The 23,887-nt window shown below is 41.9% G+C and overlaps 1 protein-coding gene and 1 pseudogene across 4 annotated transcripts in view; both read left to right on the forward strand.

The window, feature by feature from the left end:
• The window catches only part of RAD51C (RAD51 paralog C), a 191,372-nt gene extending 169,976 nt beyond the window's left edge, over nt 1-21,396 (forward strand). For 3 of the 4 annotated variants that reach the window (XM_073615160.1, XM_073615162.1, XM_073615163.1), the window contains 2 exons: nt 11,652-11,712; nt 21,199-21,396. In XM_073615160.1, coding sequence (XP_073471261.1) covers nt 11,652-11,712; nt 21,199-21,300 — 163 coding nt within the window. In that variant the 3' untranslated portion in view covers nt 21,301-21,396. The remainder of the gene's footprint in view (nt 1-11,651; nt 11,713-21,198) is intronic. The other variant, XM_073615161.1, reaches the window with a different exon arrangement.
• Nucleotides 21,397-23,611: 2,215 nt separating this feature from the next.
• LOC141130200 (U4 spliceosomal RNA) lies at nt 23,612-23,676 on the forward strand (annotated as a pseudogene).
• Nucleotides 23,677-23,887: the final 211 nt, after the last annotated feature.

Here is a 23,887-nt window from a genome sequence, read left to right on the forward strand (position 1 = left end):
CAGTGTTTCTGTCTTGCTGTAGTCAGAGCATAACACTTGGTCCATTATTTGTTTGTTTCTAATTCAGTGATTTTAAAATGCACAAAACATCTTTCATCCTGACTTTCTTCTGGATTAGTACGTCTTTGTCAGCAATAAGTTGCCATGGAGTCCGCAAAAGAGGAAAGCTGTGAAAATGCTTTAACAATACATAATTTGTTCAGCTGAGTAGAATGCCACTCTCTAAGATTACATTTACAAAAATACTGTGCCTTCTTAACACGGTTCTCATAGGAAAGATGTTTAGCTCTTTACAATGATGAGTGGCGTCACTATATTAAAGAATTTCCATATTTTTTAAACAATTTGAGTCATGTAATTCTAAAATGGCAGCGTCTTTGCCAGTACATAGTACTTGAAAGTTGGCAACTCGGCTGTGAGTACACATAGGTACTGTGTTACATCTACAGGTGGAATAGTTACTATTATGATGCATATTTTTAAAGGTAGGCCAGAGGTTTATGTGTTGGCCATAGCAACCAATGAAGTGTCAAACTTCTTTTATTTAAAATGAAGCTTTTGTATATTCTCCCATCATGCATTGCCATTTTCAACTGCAGCTGGTTCAGACAGGACCACCACCTTGGGTAAAAGGCTGGATGAAAAACACTTCTACAATTAGTGCAGCGCTTACTCATACTCAAATAATTCCCATATTTGTTCATATCTGCATTAGTCTGAACAAACAAACTATATATATATATATATATATATATATATATATATATACACCATTTACATCTCTCCCTGTAAGTCCACACAGAAAAAAACAAGTGATCCTTATCACTGCAATAAATTATATTTTTTGATTGTAGAAAATATCATATATATATATATATATATATATATATATATATAATGTGTGTGTGTATGTGCATATATATATATAAATATATATATATATCAGTGGTTGCCTTCTGTATTGTCATTAGGTTCCCCAGTTTGATGCATCTGCAGTAGTCTGTGTTGAATTGTAAAAAAAAAAAGACTTGTGTTTGGCACCTTATATCTCAGCTTTACAAAAACAAATAAAAACTGACATTTCTTCCTAAACTCATTTACCATTTTCAAGTGCTACCAATTAGAAGTCCCAAGTTCTTCCCCCAGTCTCTACAAAACCAGATACTAAAATTTATATGTGGCTCCACAATCCCTAGAGTGAAGAGAACTACTCCATATTGCCATAAATTACAGAGGGGTGTGGGAATTATGCTCTTATGGAGTCTGTACCTTAATCTATACATTTTTGGGCTGTAACCCATGCAAGGAAACAATAGAGGCCTCCCTGAATAACCCCCCCCCCCCACCAAGATACCCCCAACTTTCTCTGATACCCATGAAAAATTATTTTAAAAATATAGTCCCTAGTTATACCGCATGTTTCAAATACCATGAGGTTCTATGCGGCCACGTTTAACCACTTCCAGACCTCCCCACATACTTTTACTGTGACAGGTTGGCCGCTCTGCAGAGGATCACGTACCTAGTACGTGATCTCGCATATCTGGGTAGGGGGCACGCGATTAGACACAGCGCAAGCCGATCAGTGGCTGCCGGCCAATGTATGTCTGCCAGCACACGCTGATCGGCAAGGAGAGACACAGAAAATAGCTCTGTGTGTAAACAAGGCATAGCTCTATTCTGTGAGCAGCCCTAGTAAACACAGCACACATAGTACACAAAAACACTGGTTAGATACACATTTAACCCTTTGATCGCTCTAGATGTTTTACCCCTTCCCAGCCAGTGTCATTAGGACAGTGAATGTGCATATTTTTCACGGTGATCACTGTATTAGTCTCACTGATTCCAACAAAGTGTCAGTGTCAATGGCCGCCACAATATCACAGTCCAGCTAGAATTCGCTGATCGCTGCCATTACTAGTATAAAATTAAATAAATACAAATTCTAGTATATATATCATAGTTTGTAGGCACTAAAACTTTTGCGCAAACCAATCAATATATGCTTTTAGGATTTTTTTTACGAAAATTATGTAGCAGAATACATATTGTCCTAAGTTTATGAAGAAATTAGATTTTTTTATTTTTTATTGGATATGTTTTATAGCAGAAAGTAATATAAAATTATATATATTATATATAATATATATAATCAATTTTTTTTTTTTTTTTAATCTTTTTTGGTTATAGCACACAAAAAATGCAATGGTGATCAAATACCACCAAAAGAAAGATCTATTTGTGGGGAAAAATACATAAATTTCATTTGGGTACAGCGTTGCAAGACCACGCAGTTGTCCAATAAAGTAACGCAGTGCTGTATCGCAATAAATGGCCTGGTCATGAAGGGGGGTAAATCTTCTGGAGGTCAAGTGGTTGAAAAAAGGGTCAGGGACAGCCCATTCACATGAATGGAATGCTGTGCCCATGCAAATGTGGCACGCACCAACCGTAACAGTGTGAACCTAACCTAACACTGTGCATTCCTAAGATATTAACCTACACTAAGATATATCACCTACAATTACATAATGTGTGCAATATATTTGTAACTGATATCTGTATACTTTCATAATACCATAAGCTTACAATACATCTTATGTATACTTGTCTTTGGATGTACCATATTAGGGCTTTCCCTCCTTTGCATTTGTATTGAAAACGTTTAATAAAAAATAACTGAAAGCGGAGGTCCACCCCAAAATAAAAAATTCATTAACATTCTCCAAAAAATCTATAAAAAAACATTTGAGAAAAAAATTTTTTTTTTACTTACCAGAAATGCCTGTTGCTAGGCAGTCTTCCTAATCTGACTCTTCCTATTCCGTGGCGCTGTTCCGTCACTTCCTCCTCTTCGGCGAGCTGCCCCGTTGTCTTCTGTGACCTGTGTGTGTCCCAGAAATTGACAGGGCCATTCACAAAGCACCACGCGACAGGAAACAGGCAGTGAAGCCACAAGGCTCCGCTGCCTGTTTCCCTTCGTTAAGATGGCAGCTCCGGCACCTGCTCCTATGGACAGATCGGCCTCAGGGGGGCCGACATCATGGGCTCTCTGGACAGGTAAGTGTCCTTATTAAAAGTCAGCAGCTACAGTGTTTGTAGCTGCTGACTTAAAAAAAAAAAAAAAAAAAATCGCGGCTGGAACACCGCTTGAACAAGAAAAATGACTCTTGTGTTTTGGTACTTTAATATATTTTTAGTGTAAAACCACGGCTGAAAGCTGACCTAATGTAATGCGTGCTGCAGATATTTAAAGCCCTTCTCAGAGATAGAATATGCTATATATTCATGATGTGATTACATGGTTACAGTCACATAAATGAATTAAAAAGAAATTATATAAGTAAAATTGATGAGTAGTGTAATTTTAGATAGATTAAATGAACAAGCAACGAGAATAGCTACATGATGATATTATTCAGCCACTACTGACTATCGTATCACACTTGGGGACAATTAGTTTAAATATGAATATAGCTGAGTGTGTACTCTTATGTAAACAGCGTAACTACGCAGGCAGCTTTTCTACAAAATCTCCATAAGGCTTTTATAATGAAGGTCCTCTGTGTGTGTCAACTGAATTTTAAAATGGTGCTTCACTGCTAGACCCATAACTGAATATGATGTGGAAATTGCACACTCTTAGCTTATCTCAGTAATTTCATTAATTGGTTTGAAAGCACAGTTCATTACGTTTCTCTCCATTTTTCAATTATGAGTTTGCTTTAAATCTCTTCACATTTTTGCGCTGTAAAACAATATTAACAGTGGAGGAATTAATCTTTTACATTGTATTCAGTGTTAAAGAATATAAGTATTCTTCTATTACTTATGCGTTTTTATTTATAACTATTTTAGTAAAATAAGGAGACATTTGTTCCTGCAGGGTCACAATAAAGTCATTAGGCATCTGGGGGGGCGTGGGGAGGCTGCACACATCATTCCTGCACATTTTAACTTAGATGGTGCCTGCATTCACTGCTACAGTGTGCAGTGACCCCCGGTCTTTGCTCAGTGATGGGAAAATAGTGGTTGCAGCCAAAGCACCAATCTCTAGTTAGATTGTAGCTGTACTGTATTCAGTCCTAGAACTGTATCAAATGTTTAAAAAAATCTACAGTTATATTTATGTTGTAGCTTGCCATGCTCCTCCTCCCCTTGTCAGTCCTTTGCATCAACATGATCATTCAGTCTATCCACTGAGGTGACTAAAATTACGCAATTGAATAAGAATCATAAACCTCAGACCCTCTATTCGAACAATTTATTGAGCTTTTGATCAATTTCAATGCTGACAAGTCATTCAGCCGCATCAGGCAACTGATCTTAATACAGATCGATTTAAATGATCATTTTCAGTTGATCACTTCTAATAGATTTGCTTCTGACACCATATGCATTGCATCATTTATTATTTTAAACAATGACAAATTGTGTCTTGTTTATGATCACACTTGCCTAGATCAATTACAGATTAGCTATGGCCACCTTTACACGTACTTGTCCTCAATCCACAGATATCGTCCGCAAAACTGCAGAGCTGGTTGTCAAAATGTGCTGGGTCTGGCTCTAAGGCTTTGTTGGCAATGTTTTGCTGGATCAGAGAGTATAAGAATAGCTGGGGGCATGGGAAGCTACAGAATACCAGCAACTGCACTAAAGGTGCAATTTTACTTTACTTAGCTTACATAAATCAGTGATGGTGTATGATCTCTCCATTATGGACTATTTTTTTTTATATACACTATATTACCAAAAGTATGGGACGCCTGCCTTTACACGCACGTGAACTTTGATGGCGTCTTAGTCCATAGGGTTCAATATTGAGTTGGCCCACCCTTTTCAGCTATAACAGCTTCAACTCTTTTGGGAAGGCTGTCTACAAGGTTTAGGAATGTGTCTATGGGAATGTTTGACCATTCTTCTAGAAGTACATTTGTGAGGTGAGGCACTGATGTTGATGAGAAGGCCTGGCTTGAAGTCTTTGCTCTAATTCATCCCAAAGGTGTTCTATCGGGTTGAAATAAGGACTCTGTGCAGGCCAGTCAAGTTCCTCCACCCCAAACTCGCTTATCCATATCTATATGAACCTTGATTTGTGCACTGGTGCGCAGTCATTTTGGAACAGGAAGGGGCCATCCCCAAACTATTCCCACAAAGTTGGGAGCATGAAATTGTCCAAAATGTTTTGGTATGCTGACACCTTAAAAGTTCCCTGGAACTAAAGGGCCAAGCCCAACCCATGTAAAACAACCCCACACCATAATCCCCCCTCCACCAAATGATTTGGACCAGTATACAAAGCAAGGTCCATAAAGACATGGATGAGTGAGTTTGGGGTAGAAGAACTTGACTGGTCTGCAGAGAGTCCTTGCCTCAACCCGATAGAACACCTTTGGCCTGGGAGGAAATGGTATTCATTACATATTCTAGCTCCTGGGAAACACTCCATGGGTTCTTCTGGTCCAGACTCTTGGTAAATGGCTTTCTTGGCATGGCTGTAATGTTTTATAAAGTCCACCATCGCACCTGAAAGACCTATCTTGCTTGGAGAATTTTCATCCTGGAAAGTACTCAGCAGAACATTGTCCAGTCTGGTCTGGACCAGCATTTGTCTTCGAGTACCATTGGGGACAAATCTCAGCCTTGGCCTTTCTGTTTGAGTCCTTTGGCTTTTCACTTTCAGGTTAATTGTAGAATAGACATAGAAGTCAGTATAAGTAGGAAGAAATGTGTTTATTATCCACCCCAGCTCCTGAAGGTTTTACCCCCTTCATGACCAGGCCATTTTTTTGCGATTTAGCAAAGCGCTACCTTAACTGACAATTGCGCTGTCATGCAACGCTGTACCCAAACCAAATGTATATCTTTTTTTTCACACAAATAGAGCTTGCTTTTTATACATTTTTTTTATTATTATTATTATTATATAAATGAAAAAAGGACCAAAAAAAATAAACAATATTTTTTACTTTTTGCTATGAAACATATCAAATCAAATTTCTTCATAAATTTAGGCAAAATGTATTCTGCTGCGTCTTTTGGTAAAAAAAAAAAAACAAAAAAAACAAAAGTGTATATTTATTGGTTTATGTGAAAGTTATAGCATCTACAAACTATGATATATATTTTTACTGGAATTTTTTTTATATACAGGGATTTATAATGGGACTGCGATAGTGCTGCGGGTAATCTGCCACTGACATCACCAGTGGCAGTAATACAGTGATCAGTGCTAATACTATACACTGTCCCTGTACTAATGACACTGGCTGGGAAGGTCTTAACATCTTGGGTAATCAAGGGTTTAAATGTGTGCCTAACAATGTATAATGTGTGCTGATTTTTACTAAAGATCTCTTTGTTTCTTATGAGAGATTGTTCCCTCTGTACAGAGCCCTTTGTTGATTGTCAACATGGGGCTCTGGGCTGTGATTGGACACCGTCGATCAGCAGGTCCGGGCCATGAATCATTGGCCGGCACCTGCTGACAGACACATGCGCACGAACTGGATTTTATTGCCAAAAATCATATTTTATTTTGTCTCTCCTCTAAATGTTTCTATGCTAAGCTGCCTGTGCTGTATTATTTACACTTTATATATGGCCATAAGATCTTCTTTTCTTAATTGTACATCCAGGACATAAGGCTCTACAGTGCATCCAGAAAGTATTCACTGCGCTTCACTTTTTCCACATTTTTTTATGTTACAGCCTTATTCCAAAAGGGATTAAATTCATAATTTTCCTCATAATTCTACAAACAATACTCCATAATGACAGAAGTTTGTTTGAAATCTTTGCAAATTTATTAAGATAAAAAACGCCTTTGCTCAATACTTTGTTGAAGCACCTTTGGCACCAATTACAGCCTCAAGTCTTTTTGAGTATGATGCTACAAGCTTGCCACACCTATTTTTGGGCAGTTTCTCCCATTCTTCTTTGCAGGACCTCTCAAGCTCCATCAGGTTGGATGGGTAGCGTCGGTGCTCAGCCATTTTTAAACTTCTCCAGAAATGTTCAATCGGGTTCAAGTATGGGCTCTGTCTGGGCCATTCAAGGACATTCACAGAGTTGTCCCGTAGCCACTGTTATTTTGGCTGTGTGTTTAGGGTCATTGTCCTGTTGGAGTTTGAACCTTCGCTCCAATCTGAGGTCCAGAGCACTCTGGAGCAGGTTATCATCAAGGATGTCTCTGTACATTGCTGCATTCATCTTTCCCTCGATCCTGACTGGTCCCCGAATTCCTACCGCTAAAAAAACATCCCCACAGCATGATGCTGCCACCACCATGCTTCACTGTAGGGATGGTATTGGTCAGGTTATGAGCAGTGCTGGTTTTCTCCAGACATGACGCTTGCCATTCAGGCCAAAGAGTTCAATCTTTGTTTCATCAGACCAGAGAATTTTGTTTCTTATGGTCTGAGAGTCCTTCAGGTGCCTTTTGGCAAGCACCAAGTGGGCTGTCATGTTCCTTTTACTGAGGAATGGCTTCCATCTGGCCACTCTACCATACAGGCCTACCATACGGGCCTGATTGGTGGAGTGCTGCAGAGATGGTTGTTCTTCTAGAAGGTTCTACTCTCTCCACAATTAAACGCTGGAGCTCTGAGGGAGATCCGCATGAGTTTTGACTCATCTGGGAGGCGAGCGCGCATTTTTACTGGTGGTGGAATTGTGTGGATACACTGATCACATGAAGAGTTTCATGTTTTATTTCTTCATTTTTGTATTTTATGGACTATTCATTTATATATAGGATTTATTTATTTTAGAGATTTGCACTTTATATTTATAATTTTACACATAGCGCTACATTTATTTATTTACTAGCCCAGGGAGAATGGTCTGCAACAGAAGCTAAAGCATCTTCAAACCTGAGAGAGTTGTTGGCGGTTGAGAGGGCTCTGTTAGCCTTTCAGCTGGAGGTGAAATGGCACCATCTTCAGATTTGTTCAGACAACTGTACCACTGTCTTGTATCAACAGGCGGGGGGTACAAGGAGCCTGGCCCTGCAAGCAATGGCATAAAACATCCTGAGTTGGGTGGAGTTAAACCTTTCCTCCATTACAGCCATTCACCTGAAGGACACACAAAATGCTTTGGTTGATTATCTCAGCCCTCACAGGGTGAGGCAAGATGATGCGCAATCCAAAGGTGGTGTTAACTCTTACTCTGATTTGGGGGGAGCTGGAGGCAGATCTCTTCTGCTCCCAAAACAATAAGACAAGTTTTTTCTCATTTCTCCATTAGATTCAGCGATAGGGATAGATGTGCTAGCAACTCCCTGAACATTCAGGCTCATTCCAGACATGCTCCGGAAATTTCAGGTGGAAAAATACAACCAAGTTCTAATCGTGCCTTTATGGCCCAAGAGAGCAAGGAAGGACCTAGTGTTTGAGGGTCCAGTTCTGCATCCGCAGATCACTTCCTTGAACTTAGTAGCTTGGTATCTGAATAACAGTTATTGAAGCCCCGGGGGGAGTTGCGGATAGAGTCGCTAAGACTTTGATCAAATGTCACAAGGGCAATCTACTCAAAAGTCTGGAAAACTTTTAATGCTTGGGATGTTGCAGTATCAAAGAATGTCCCCAGATATTACTTCTGTTTTGGAGTTCTTTCCGGATGGTGCAAGACCACTGGCTTTCCCTCAGCATGTTAAACATTTAGGCCACTGCTCTCAGTGTTTTCTTGCAGGATTCTCTTTTAGAAAATCTGGCAATAGCTAGGCTTTTTAAAGCAGATGCTGAAATGAGGCCAGCCACAATTAGTCAAGACCAGATATTCAGAAGAAAAGTCCTCCAGGCAGTCGTCCCTCCCTAGGCTGGTAAGTTCTTGCTTATTGTCTCTGGCTTTTCTGGAAGGCGACATGGGAGAACCGGAGTTAGGCTTATTGGTAACTCCATTTCCAGTAGTCTTCCAGGACAGTCCAATTCCCACCTTATCTGTTGTTGGTTTTTGCCTGTGTTTATTTTTTTAGTGCAGTCCTGCGGTTCTTGAGTATACTGAGGTGGAGGCCTTGAGGACTGCCTTTTACCTCTTGGGGGTAACTTGTTTCCTGTCACAATGGGAAGAGCTTTATGTTTCAGGGGCTCTGGTTTTCCACCATTTTAGGGGCACAATGCTCCAGTTCCTTTTTGTCTAGGGTGGAATTCTCTCCACCCATTTCTAGTTTGCAGGATCAGCTCTTAGGGGTTCACACTGGTTTGGGACACACGTATGGGTGCTCTCCTTCCCCCTCCTCCTCTTTCCTGGAGGGTAAACTGTCAGAGAATCATCCCTAGGAAGAGGAGGAAGCTGTCAATTCTCTGTAAACAAGTCCTCCCAGGAGGAATTTCAGGGTCTGGTGCTGTCTCAGTCAGAGAAGACAACAGTGGGCTTCCTGGCAGATGTGGTGTGTACTAACTTGAAATTCTCCTTTACGGAATTCTTTTCTCCAAAAGCTACTGGGTTCTGGCAGCTGCCAAAACATATTGAATCCTTCCCTGTGCACCCTCAATTGCAGAAAGTCATGTATACCAACTAGATACACCCAGAGAAGGTGTTTCTAACTCCAAAGAAACAAAAGTAATTTGTAGGTTTAGAAGAAGATGAGGGCAATAGAGTACTTTTTTTAATTAAGTATACATACTTGAATAGAATTTTCTTTTTTTTTAAGCCAGAGTTTAGTGTCACTTTAACGTTTCATAAATGGAGGCAAAATAAAGTTAATCCCTTCACGCCTAATGTTAATGCCTAAGCAAAATTTTGCAACTTTGTTTTAGTAAAAACCGTACATATCATCACAACTACTTTGTGGATTATACCTTGTTTTTTCAGGACAAATTGGGCTTTCATTTGGTGGTAAATGGTAATTGATATCTCCTGTTTTTTTTTACTTTAATTACCAAAGGAAAACTGGCCCAAAATAGTTTTAAAAAAATCTATAAAATGTACCTGTGTATTTCTTGTTACTACCATTACCTAACACCGAAGAACAACTCAAAATAAATTCTCCTGCTCCTGGCAATCACAGCGATACCACATATGTCTGTTATTTGTTGTTTGTACCTGTAGTACAGGCCAGAAACAATAGTGTACATTTTTATCCAATATATACTGACCATGACCTTTGACCCTGGCATTGACCTTTGACCCAAAAACTAACCCTGGCACTGACCTAGATAAAACCTTGATCTATGTATTTTTTATTATTATTATTTTACACACAGTTGTTCGTTTCTCGCTTTCTGCAAGGAGAGCGAGAGAGATACAATGTATCTTTCCTGTCCATTCACAGAGAGAGAGAAATGCAGGGGCGGGCTTCACAGTGACTGATCACTATGTAGCCAATCAGAGGCTATTACAGCGATCAGGTTATCTGAAACCGGGAGTTCCGGGTCCCAACCATTCGTATAGGACCCGGGGCTCCCGCTGAGACCCCAGACTCTGTGCTGGGATTGCACTGTAAAAAATAGTTTATAGGGCTAATAAGTAGTGGATGTTATTTTTGGAGAGTAAGAACATTTAGTGTCACCTAAAGTGATTGTAAAGTCTTGTTTTTTTTTCTATAAAAATAAAAAACATGTTATACTTACCTGCCCTGTTGCAGTGGATTTACACAGAGCAGCCCAGATCCTCCTCTTCTCGGGTCACCCGCTGGTGCTCCTAGCCCTTCGTTCCTGTCGAGTGCCCCCACAGCAAGCAGCTTGCTATGGGGGTCACTTGAGCCGAGTCACAGCTCCGTGTGTCTATTCAGACACAGAGCCACGGCCCGGCTCAGCCCCCCTCTCTCTCTCCCCTGATTGGCTAACTGACTTTTTTTTTTTTTTTTTTAAGATTTTACGGTCAAAGAAATAAAATACAAAGTCATAGCAAAGTGACAAGAAAAGTGCCACTCAGAATTTCACATTTTCATATATTGATTATTGTTTGCTACTATAAAAACTTGGGGGGGGGGGGGGGGGACGACACCGCTATGAATTACAGTATGTTAAAGATATACAAAATATACCAACAAGGTTGAAAAAAGATTGGATCTTGATTGTAAAGATAATGTCGGGGCAGGGGGAGGGAGCAGTGGAGGGGAAGTTGCACATCTATCTAGTCAGGTCGAACATGGGCTATTTGAGAGTTGCTAAAGACACTCCAGATAGCAAGTCTCTTAAAGGGTATCTTACTTGTCATAAAGTTTTTGGAGATAGGAAAATTATTCCTTTCTGACTGACTTTGATTGTCAGCAGCTAGAGCCAAAGGCGCCACTGCTGTGTCTCAGCCAATCAGGAGGGAGAGTCTCAGACGGCCGAGTGACCGACGTGACATCGCTGGACAGAGAGGGGGCTCAGGTAAGTTTTAGGGGGGCCGAGGGGGGCTGCTGCACACAGATGGCTTTTTATCTTAAAGCATAGAATGCATTAGGATAAAAAACCTTCTGACTTTACAACCCCTTTTTAATAGCCTACTAAAATCGTGATGCTATATCAGTGGGGTTGCACATATAAAATGTTTTAGATGTTTATTTAAAAAACAAACATTTTAAGAGGTGTTTTAGTTACCTTTTGTGTGTCAGTCAACTAGTTCTTAATTTTGTTGGCTGTTCCTAAAGTAACATATCTGTTAATGTAAGACGCTGTTAGTTTATAAATTAGCTGACACAGTTATCATTACAGATATGCAACACTCTGCAAGTCACCAAACCAGAAAGAAAGCACCGTACAATATCAAATCACGGTAAGCAGAAATATGTCGCTGACTTAAGTGTAAGCTGTACAATGTCTGTGCATCTAAAATCTATAATGCTGAGCTTAAAGTAGAACTATAGCCAATTCTTTTTCATTTTGGATAGAATAGGTAATTCCAGCTCACCCCCCCCAGCCTGACCACCAACATTCCCCATAGCTTGCCTATGGGCCATCCTAACGAATCCGCATGACCGTCCACTTCACCTGTACGCACTCAGCCCCCCCTCAATCCTGTATGTATGTCAGCCCCCCACACACTTCCCCCACACACTTGTATATTTGTAAACCCCCAAACCTGTATATTTGTAAGCCCCCCAAACCTGTATATTTGTTAGCCCCCCTCACACCTGTATATATGTCAGCCCCCCCCACATACACATACACCTGTATATATGGGCAGCCCCCCTCACACACACACCTGTATATATGGCAGCCCCCCTCACACGCCTGTATATTTGTCCGCCCCTCCAAACCTGTATATATGTCAAGCCCCACACACACTTCTGTATATATGGCAGCCCCCCTCACACACACCTGTATATATATGTCACCCCCACACGCACCTGTATATATGTCAGCCCCCCCTCACACTACTGGATATATATCAGCCCCCCCCACACACACACACACACACCTGTATATATATCAGCGGCCCCCACACACACCCCTGTATATATGTCAGCGCCCCCCCACACAGAGATTACAGATTACAGATATGCAACACTCTGCAAGTCACCAAACCAGAAAGAAAGCACCGTACAATATCAAAATCACGGTAAGCAGAAATATGTCGCTGACTTAAGTGTAAGGCTGTACAATGTCTGTGCATCTAAAATCTATAATGCTGAGCTTAAAGTAGAACTATAGCCAATTCATTTTTCATTTTGGATAGAATAACGTAATTCCAGGCTCACCCCCCCCCCCCCCCCCCGCCTGACCACCAACATTCCCCATAGCTTGCCTATGGGCCATCCTAATGAATCCGCATACCGTCCACCTCACCTGTATGCACTCAGCCCCCCCTCAATCCTGTATGTATGTCAGGCCCCCCCACACACTTGTATATTTGTAAGCCCCCCAAACCTGTATATTTGTAAGCCCCCCAAACCTGTATATTTGTTAGCCCCCCTCACACCTGTATATATGGCAGCCCCCCTCACACACACACCTGTATATATGGCAGCCCCCTCACACGTTTGTATATTTGTCCGCCCCTCCAAACCTGTATATATGTCAGCCCCACACACACTTCTGTATATATGGCAGCCCCCCTCACACACACCTGTATATATATGTCACCCCCCACGCACCTGTATATATGTCAGCCCCCCCTCACACTACTGGATATATATCAGCCCCCCCCCCACACACACACCTGTATATATATCAGCGGCCCCCACACACACACCTGTATATATGTCAGCGCCCCCCCACACACACACACCTGTATATATGTCAGTGCCCCCCCACACACACCTGTATATATGTCAGCCACCCCTACACACACACACCCCTGTATATATGTCAGCGCCCCCACACACTTGTATATTTGTAAGCCCCCCAAACATGTATATTTGTCAGCCCCCCTCACACCTGTATATATGTCAGCCCCCCCCCACACACAACACACACCTGTATATATGGCAGCCCCCCCTCACACACACCTGTATACAGTGGGGACTGGAAAGTATTCAGACTCCCTTAAATTTTCCACTCTTTGTTATATTGCAGCCATTTGCTAAAATCATTTAAGTTCATTTTTTTCCTCATTAATGTACACACAGCACCCCCATATTGACAGAAAAATACAGAATTGTTTTTGCAGATTTATTAAAAAAGAAAAACTGAAATATTACATGGTCCTAAGTATTCAGACCCTTTGCTCAGTATTTAGTAGAAGCACCCTTTTGATCTAATACAGCCATGAGTCTTTTTGGGAAAGATGCAACAAGTTTTTCACACCTGGATTTGGGGATCCTCTGCCATTCCCCCTTGCAGATCCTCTCCAGTTCTGTCAGGTTGGATGGTAAACGTTGGTGGACAGACATTTTTAGGTCCCTCCAGAGATGCTCAATTGGGTTTAAGTCAGGCTCTGGCTAGCCCATTCAAGAACAGTCATGGAGTTGTTGTGAAGCCACTCTTTCGTTATTTTAGCTGTGTGCTTAGGGTCATTGTCTTGTTGGAAGGTAAACCTTCGGCCCAGTCAGAGGTCCTGAGCACTCTGGAGAAGGTTTTAGTCCAGGATATCCTGTACTTGGCCGCATTCATCTTTCCCCCAATTGTAACCAGTCGTCCTGTCCCTGCAGCTGAAAAACACCCCACAGCATGATGCTGCCACCACCATGCTTCACTGTTGGGACTATATTGGACAGGTGATGAGCAGTGCCAGGTTTGTCTCTACACATACCGCTTAGAATTAAGGCCAAAAAGTTCTATCTTTGTCTCATCAGACCAGAGAATCTTATTTCTCACCATCTTGGAGTCCTTCAGGTGTTTTTTTTTTAGCAAACTCCATGTGGGCTTTCATGTGTCTTGCACTGAGGAGAGGCTTCCGTCGGGCCACTCTGCCATGAAGCCCCGACTGGTGGAAGGTTGCAGTGATGGTTGACTTTCTACAACTTTCTCCCATCTCCCGACTGCATCTCTTTAGCACAGCCACAGTGATCTTTGGGTTCTTCTTTACCTCTCTTACCAAGGCTCTTCTCCCCCATTAGCTCAGTTTGGCCGGACGGCCAGCTCTAGGAAGGGTTCTAGTCGTCCCAAACGTCTTCCATTTAAGGATTATGGAGCCCACTGTGCTCTTAGGAACCTTAAGTGCAGCAAAATTTTTTTTGTAACCTTGGCCAGATCTGTGCCTTGCCACAATTCTGTCTCTGAGCTCTTCACGCAGTTTCTTTGACCTCATGATTCTCATTTGCTCTGACATGCACTGTGAGCTGTAAGGTCTTATATAGACAGGTTGTGTAGCTTTCCTAATCAAGTCCAATCAGTATAATCAAACACAGCTGGACTCAAATGAAAGTGTAGAACCATCTCAAGGATGATCAGAAGAAATGGACAGCACCTGAGTTAAATATATTAGTGTCACAGCAAAGGGTCTGAATACTTAGGACCATGTGATATTTCAGTTTTTCTTTTTTAATAAATCTGCAAAAATGTCAACAATTCTGTGTTTTTCTGTCAATATGATGTGCTTTGTGTACATTAATGAGGAAAAAAATGAACTTAAATGATTTAGCAAATGGCTGCAATATAACAAAGCGTGAAAAATTTAAGGGGGTCTGAATACTTTCCGTCCCCACTGTATATGGCAGCCCCCCTCACACACACCTGTATATTTGTCCGCCCCTCCAAACCTGTATATATGTCAGCCCCACACATACTCCTGTATATATGGCAGCCCCCCTCAAACACACCTGTATATATATGTCACCCCCCTCCCCACACACCTGTATATATGTCAGCCCCCTCACACACCTGTATATATATCAGCAGCCCCACACACACACACCTGTATATATGTCGGCGCCCCCCCCACACAGCCACCTGTATATATGTCAGCCACCCCTCCACACACCTGTATATATTGTCAGCACCCCCCCACATACCTGTATATATGTCAGCGCCCCCACACACACACCTGTATATATGGCAGCCCCCCTCACACACACACCTGTATATTTGGCAGCCCCCCTCACACACCTGTATATATGTCAGCCCCCCACACCTGTATATATGTCAGTGCCTCCCCCCACACACACACACACACCTGTATATATGTCAGCGCCCCTCCACACACACACCCCTGTATATATGTCAGCGCCCCCCCCCACACACACACCTGTATATATGTCAGCCCCCCCCACACCACACTTGTAATATATGTCAGTACCCCCCCCCCCCCCACACACACACACACCTGTATATATGTCAGCCCCCCACCTGTATATATTTCAGCGCCCCCCCCCACACACACACCTGTATATATGTCAGCGCCCCTCCACACACACCCCTGTATATATGTCAGCCCCCACCCAACACCTGTATATATGTTGGCGCCCCCCCCCACACACACCTGTTTATATGTCAGCCCCCCACACACCTGTATATATGTCAGCGCCCACACACACACACCTGTATATATGTCAACCACCCCTCCACACACCTGTATATATCTCAGCCCCCCCCCCCCCCCACACACACACACACACACACACACACACACACACACACACACACACACACACACCTGTATATATGGCAGCCCCACATACACAAATCTGTATACACACAAGCCTTTGGCCCCTCCCTGTACACAAACAGCCCCCTCCCTTTCCTTCACAGCCCCTACTTGTAATTTCCTACCTGGTCCCAGCTCATTTCACAAAGCTGACATGTTGTTGAGATGCATAGTACAGGCAGATCACTGTCACACGAGGGTACACATGCACATAGTAGCCAGAGGTGGCAGTATTGAGCTCTATGTCTAAAATCAATGACACGAGAACTGCAGAAACTGTGAGATTGTTCCTATACTGCACAGCACGGATCCCCTTCACCTGTCCTACCTTCTTCTGCCCCGGGGCTCCTTACAGTTGTAACGGCTGTACCCCCCTGATGGCGGCCCTGAGGCCAAGCACACTCAGTATCTTCAACTTGGTATAGTGTAAAGTGCATACAGAATCCGCGTACTTTGAATGTAGGAAATATCCCTTAATTCAACCTGGGAAGTTCGCCCTGTGAAACATCTTTAAGGCAGCTTCCCAGCAGTGCGGACTCTGGGAGCAGTCCATCTGTTCAGCGGGGAATCTGTACACTGGTCCCCGCTGAGCAGGCAGATGGCTGGTCCATGTCTTCTCTGCTTACGCAGAGCGGACACAGACACAGCCTGCTCTCCAATCACCAGCCCTGTTGTCCATGTGGATGTATCAGGAAAGACTCTTCCAGGTGCATAATAATTTTGAGTTTGAATCCGAGAATCCTGTGTATAGAGATGTGCCTGTCTTAATCAAAAGAAATCCGGAATTCGCTGCAACACCACCTTTATTGATCCTTCATGCAAAAGACATCACAGACAGTGTGGGGTACAGTAAAAGTTGACTAGCTTGTCATCAATCCTGGGCACCAGGGCAGTTCCATTGATGTCTGTTGGGACACAAAAAACACCCATGTGGGTGCTTGTCCCCAAACTTACACTGTCTGCATTCAGGGACACGCACCCACAGGGATTTTATATTAGGACACAGCTGCGGTGTCCCAATAGCTATCAATTTGACTGTCTGCATGGGGATGTACGGAACACTTGCGCTTTGCAGTGCGAGTAAACCCAGGCATACGGTATAATATGTGTGGTGTGAACAAGGTCATAGTTGCTTTTCTATACCATGTAACTTGAGTGTTCACAGCTCTGGATGGGGTTTTGTTTACCAGCAGGGGCCACCTCCTAAACTGTCTTTTGTTTTGTTTTTTGTTAGCACAGCTAGTGTCCTGCTCCTGCAGGTGGGTGGTAATTATCTAACGCAGAGCTGTGTCCTGCAGAGAAAATTATTTTAAACTGAGTAAAACAAAACCCCACTTCTCCCAACAATCACATTTTGGTGTCTGACTTTTCAAAATTGCATTAAGAATTCAAAGATATTAAAGAGGAACTGAACTCTGCAATCTGTGCCCACAAAGAGGGAGGCAGAGAGAAAAGGACAAGTTTCCAGTATTGCCTATGGTCTCTCTGCAGTTGATCTTGTATGTCTTGTTCTGCACTGTGCCTGTGTGTGAAGGTGGCTATTTTGGTAGAGGCAGATCTTTGCTTGCTTTTATCAAAGCCCCCAACTAGAAAATGGGGAGGGGGGGCAGCCCCATGGTGATCATTAAAAATCAAATCTCACTCTATATCACCTGGGACTAGCAGCAAGTGGCAGCAATGCCTTAGGTCCACTTTAGATCACTTTTTTTTTTTTTTTTTTGGAGGGTCAGGTCCATTTTAACAGCATATATATGAAATGTTACAGCACACTTCGCGTAGACTTTAACCACTTCCCGCCCGGCCTATAGCAGATTGACGTCTGGGAGGTGGTTCCGTTATCCTGACTGGGCGTCATATGACATCCAGCAGGATAACATGCCGCCGCAGGGGTGCGCATCGCGGCGATCGGTGGAGCAGTGTATCAGTCTGACACACCGCTACACCGATGTTGGTAAAGAGCCTCCGGTGGAGGCTCTTTACCACGTGATCAGCCGTGTCCAATCACGGCTGATCACGATGTCAATAGGAAGAGCCGCTGATTGTTTATCAGCGTAGCCCCCCTCAGATGACCACACTGGACCACCAGGGAAGGGGGGCAACATGTGGATGACCAGGTATGTACCCCTTGGCCATCCACATGTGCCCAATCAGTGCCCACAAATGGGCACTGATTGGCACCATTATATTTCAGTGATGTCCAGCAGTGCCACCCATTAGTGTCATCAGTGCCACCCATCAGTGTCCATCGGTGCCACCTGTCAGTGCTCATCTGTGCCCACCTATCAGTGCCCATCCGTGCCACCTATCAATGCCACCTACGAGTGCCCATCAGTGCCACCTATCAGTACCCGTCAGTGCCACCTCATCGGTGCCCATCAGTTCCCGTCAGTGCAGCCATATCAGTGCCCGTCATTGAAGAAAAAAAACGTACTTATTTACAAAAATTTTTAACAGAAACAAAGAAAAACTTGTTTTTTTTCAAACTTTTCAGTCTTTTTTTATTTGTTGCGCAAAAAATAAAAACCGCAGAGGTGATCAAATACCACCAAAAGAAAGCTCTATTTGTGGGAACAAAATGATAAAAAATGTGTTTGGGTACAGTGTAGCATGACTGCGCAATTGTCATTCAAATTGTGACAGCGCTGAAAACTGAAAATTGGCCTGGGCGGGAAGGTGTCAAAGTGCCTGGTATTGAAGTGGTTAATGTTAAGGGCCACCTTGCTTGCTTTTTGTATTGCCTGTACACCCTCAAGAAATAGTAAAAACGAAAAAAAATGATAGTTTTTAAAAGTGGAAGTATTTAACCATTTATTGACTGCGCTATAGCCAAAAGACGGCTACGGCACGGTCGTCTAGTTTTGGGAGGACGTCCTGCAGCACACATCAGGCACACTCTGTGAGACAGATGGGGGTAAATGGCCAATCACAGCCGCCCCTTTACCATGTGATCAGCTGTGTCTATAGAAGTAAAGGAAAGCCGATAACTGCAAGACTGTCAGCATATCTTTTACACTAATAATCAGGGCCTATCAGTGCAGCCTTATCAGTGAAGAAGAAAAATTACTTAGTTGCTAAATTTTATAACAGAAACTAAGAAAAACTGAAAATATATATATATTTTTTACTTTTTGCTATAATAAATATCCCCCAAAATGCTTTAAAAAACTTTTCTTCATCAGTTTAGGCCAATATATATTCTTCTACATATTTTTAGTAAAAAAAATTGCAATAAGCGTATATTGATTGGTTTGCGCAAAAGTTATAGTGTCTTCAATCTATGGGAAAGATTTATGGCATTTTTATTTATTTATTTATTTATTTTACTAGTAAGCGGCAATTTGCAATTTTTAGCGTTACTGCAACATTGCCACAGACAGATCGGACACTTTTGACACATGTAACAAATGTAAAGTTATGCACTTTGGGGCTAAGAATATGCATGCATCATACATACTAGAAGGAGTGCAACTGGGGGAATCCATAGTGGAGAAGGATCTGGGGGTTTTGGTAGGTCAATAATAGCTCAAAAAAAGCTCAATAATAGCGTGCAATGCCAAGCTGCGGTTTCCAAAGCGAGCAAAGTCCTTTCTTGTATTAAGAGAGATATGGACTCCAGAGAGAGCGATATAATTTTGCCCCTGTGCAAATCATTAGTAAGACCTAATCTGGAATATTCAGTTCACTTTTGGGCACCAGTTCTCAAAAAGGATAACGAGGAACTGGAGAAAGTGCAGAGAAGGGCAACCAAACTGATAAGAGGCATGGAGGAGCTTCGTTACGAGGAAAGATTAGAGGAACTAAATTTATTCTTTCTTGAGAAGAGGAGATCAAGGGAGGATATGATCGACATGTACAAATATATAAGGGGTCCATATAGTGAATTTGGTGTTGAGTTATTCACTTTACGGTCAACGCAGTGGACACGGGGGTACTCTACGCCTAGAGGAAAAGAGATTTCATCTCCAAATACGGAAAGGTTTCTTCACAGTAAGAGGTGTGAAATTGTGGAATAGACTCCCTCCAGAGGTGGTTCTGGCCAGCTCAGTAGATTTATTTAAGAAAGGCCTGGATTCTTTCCTAAATGCACATAATATAACTGGGTACTAACATTTTATTGGTAAAGTTGATCCAGGGAAAATCCAATTGCCTCTTGGGGGTCAGGAAGGAATTTTTTCCCCTTCTGTAACAAATTGGATCATGCTTTGCTGGGGTTTTTCGCCTTCCTCTGGATCAACTGTGGGTATAGGATTGGGTGGGTATATGGGATTGTTTGATATTTTTTTATTTTTTTTTATTTTTTTTATTGTTGAACTAGATGGACTTGTGTCTTTTTTCAACGTAACTATGTAACATTGTTGGGACCACTGACATTTATACAGCGATCATTGCTATAAAAATGCACTGATTACTGTGTAAATGTCACTGGTAGTGAAGAGGTTAACACTAGGGGGCGATCAAGGGGTTAAATGTGTCTTCCCTCAGTGTGTTCTAACTGTATGGGGATAGAACTGAGTAGGAAAGGAGACATATCGTTCTACCTACTTACTAGGAACAAACGACATGTCTCCTCTCCTCCGACAACACAGGGATTTGTGTGTTTACACACACAAATCCCCTTGCTGGGGCTCGTTCACGCCCATGGCCGGTGGCGATCGCCGGCCCACCCCCACCCCCCCGTGCCGCGGGCATGCACGCCCTCTGGTGGCCGAAAAGGGGAAGGATGTAACCGTACGGGATTTTGCATAGGAAAGCCATTGTTCTGCAGTATATCTGCGTGAGCTGGTTAAATTCCACCAAAAGAAAGCTCTACATGTCTCAAAAAAAGGATAAAAATTAAGTACAGTGTTGCATGACTGTACAATTGTCATTCAAAGTGCAACAGCACTGAAAGCTGAAAATTGGCCTGGGCAGGAAGGGGGAAAAATGCCCAGTATTGAAGTGTTAAATACTAGGTAATCACAAAATATAGTTTTATCTTTATAGGGTTTATCATATAAAAACAGCAAACAAAGGAAATGTTACAGCACACTTTGTGTAGTCTCAAAGGTGACTGGCTACCTTAGTTGTTTTTTTATATGTTCTGTACACCCTCTATAAATAGTACAAAGCTGTGTTAAAAGAGGAAGTATTTAAATACTGAATGATCATAAAATATAGTTTTATCTTGAATGTGTTTACCATATAAAAAGTTTTTTTTATTAGCACTTTTACATGAAGTTACTTGATATTTTGCAGCACCAAGGGTTCCGTGATGTGCAAGCTGCTCATCCTGAGATGGACTCCTCAAAACCTGAAATAAATCCACGTAAGCGCCCTAGAGAAGACGACACAGAATAAGATAAAGCTCCATTTTGCTGACTGTCCAAACACATGGATTTTATCAATAACAAATGACTATATTTTGTAATCGAATAAATATTTTTGAAGTATTTATATACTGAAGGATCCTTTCTTCCGCCGATGCTCTAACAGACTGCTGTTCACTGTTGTTAATTAACTCTGTCACTACCAGGTGTAATTTTCTTAAGTGTGAAAGCAGGTTCCTTCAAATAGGACAATGAATGTGGTTGAATCAATAGGAATAATTCACATATATCTTTAAAAAATTACATGTAAAGCCATCATATGTCTTTGGCATTATATCCATTCAACTTGATGACCTGCCACCCCGGGGTCAGCTACATGAATGTAAAGTATTTTCTGTTAACATTGATTCCCAACTCATTTGAACCCACTCAAAAGGCTCTGGAGATCTGAGGCTAGTGATAAGTCATCTTTTCAGACATTCTGATATTGAAGCCCAAGTTATTTTTATGGTTTAGGAAAGAGGAAAAGGCTAAGCAGATCATGGTGCACTTATCCTGTTTGCCCCCTCTTCATCCTACCCAGCTCTTCAGAGATGCTTACTTTTTCCTACAGGGCACTACTGCCAGTTGCCTTGGCTATCTGCTCAGGGTAAGTATGCACAAAGGAGAGGGGCAAAAAGTATAAGTATATATCCTTTAAATCTCTGACTGTCTTCAGTTTTTGTCTAAGACAGCAATGGGGAGATTTTTTTTCCCCACTTCCTGCCCCTATGACATCCATACATGAAAAGGAGAGCTGTTGTACTCCCCAGGACAAGAAAGCATGGACAGCACTAAAAATGGTGAGAATTAATAATCCTTCCCTACTCAAATTAACAATGTGCTTCTCTTTGTGCCTTTGTTTTTACATCATATCTAGTCCTGACTAGGCTAGTGAGGAGAAATCTCCAATAAGGACACCAGAAGGCAAAAAAACTGACAGAGGCGTTTAACCTTCCCCTGCTTTTTAAAATCTGAAATAAAAAGTTTTGCTGAAGTTAGCCTTCAAATAATAAAGTAATATTTCAGACAGATTTTTATTTTTTTTTTACAACTAAGAAATATGTGAAGCCTGGTAACCCAGGGAAACCAATGAGCTATTTTTAATAGTTCTCGCTACGCAAATCAGTAGACTGAAATCTGATTGCTTACCTTGGATTACAACTGACTTGTCGTCCATGCTTTTTATAGTGCTTTATTTAGTAAGCCTGCTAATGTTCATGTAAACAATCATAACAAAATGTGTCAAATGTCTGTTCCATTATATCTCCTGTCTAAAACTAGCAAGTTTTACAAATCTGTTCCTGAAATTGTTTCATTTTTAAACTGATTTAAAAGTCTGTTTTTAAAAATAGTTTTAATTCAGCTGGCTTATTAATTACACGATTGGCTTTCAAAAATCTGTTGGTAAATAGAATGCTATGCTATTTTATTCTCTAATGCCGCATACACACGATCGGAATTTCCATCAGAAAAAACTTGGATGGTTTTTCCGACGGAATTCCGCTCAAGCTTGCCTTGCATACACACAGTCACACAAAAATTCCCTGAACTTTCGACCATCAAGAACGCAATGACATACAACACTACGACGAGCCAAGAAAATAAAGTTCAGTGCTTCCGAGCATGCTTCAAATTGTTTTCGAGCATGCGTGATTTTTTGCGCTTCCGAATTGCATACAGACGACCGCATTTTCGGATAGGAACTTTTCCCAACCGAAAAATAGAGAACATGCTCTCAATCTTTTGCTGGCTGGAATTCCAGCAAAAGACCGATGGAGCATACACAAGGTCCAAGAAAGAGCTCTGATCGGAGTATTGCTGGCGGCATTTCTGATCGTGTTTACGCGGCATTAGAGTATGTACTTATTACTCTCTAAGCATAAAGTGTTTCTAAAGCCATTTAGTTTTGTTTTTTTTTTTTTATAGAGTATGGATTAGGAGATGTACCCTTTTTCTTCCTGTCCTATAGACAAAAAAGCAACTGAAAATACATATCTCTAAATTGAGGAAAATCTGGAACAAGCGTCACCACATTTTAAATGCGTGCAAAAAGTGGCTTAAATTTACCTATATGAACCTAGATATAACTTTTTATTATTTTTTTGCTCTTGATTCTTGTTGTGCCCTTCACTTTACCTCAGCTGTTTGCCAAGCCCCCACTCAATCTTTCAGTGAGTTGGCTATCAGGCAGCAGTTAGGCCACATTAGGCATTGCTGTCTTGGGGGCAACACTGTCATCTGTGCAGTCATCCCGTTTTGTATTAGTACTAGGTTTTCTATAAATTTTTTTAAATTTTAAAAGCTTTGCGCAGTGGCAGTATCATAGCCAATGAGGTTCAACTGAGGCGTGATTATTGCTAATTGCTTCTCGGCCTTTTGGCTAAGATCAAGTGTAGTATCTGTTCTTATCAGTTTCCAGGAGGTGGCGCTTGCTTCTGTCCCTGATCTATGGCGAAATAGAGACGGGATTGCGGTTGCTATGCAAAGCCTGCTGGAGTGAAGGTGACCTGGAGCGGTTTGTAGCCGAAAGGGAAGCCTTCTGATGTGGATGGAGAACCACGGGGTCTGAACCGGAG

This window comes from Aquarana catesbeiana, linkage group LG02, assembly GCF_042186555.1.
Source record: "Aquarana catesbeiana isolate 2022-GZ linkage group LG02, ASM4218655v1, whole genome shotgun sequence".
NCBI classification, from domain to species: Eukaryota; Metazoa; Chordata; class Amphibia; order Anura; family Ranidae; genus Aquarana; species Aquarana catesbeiana.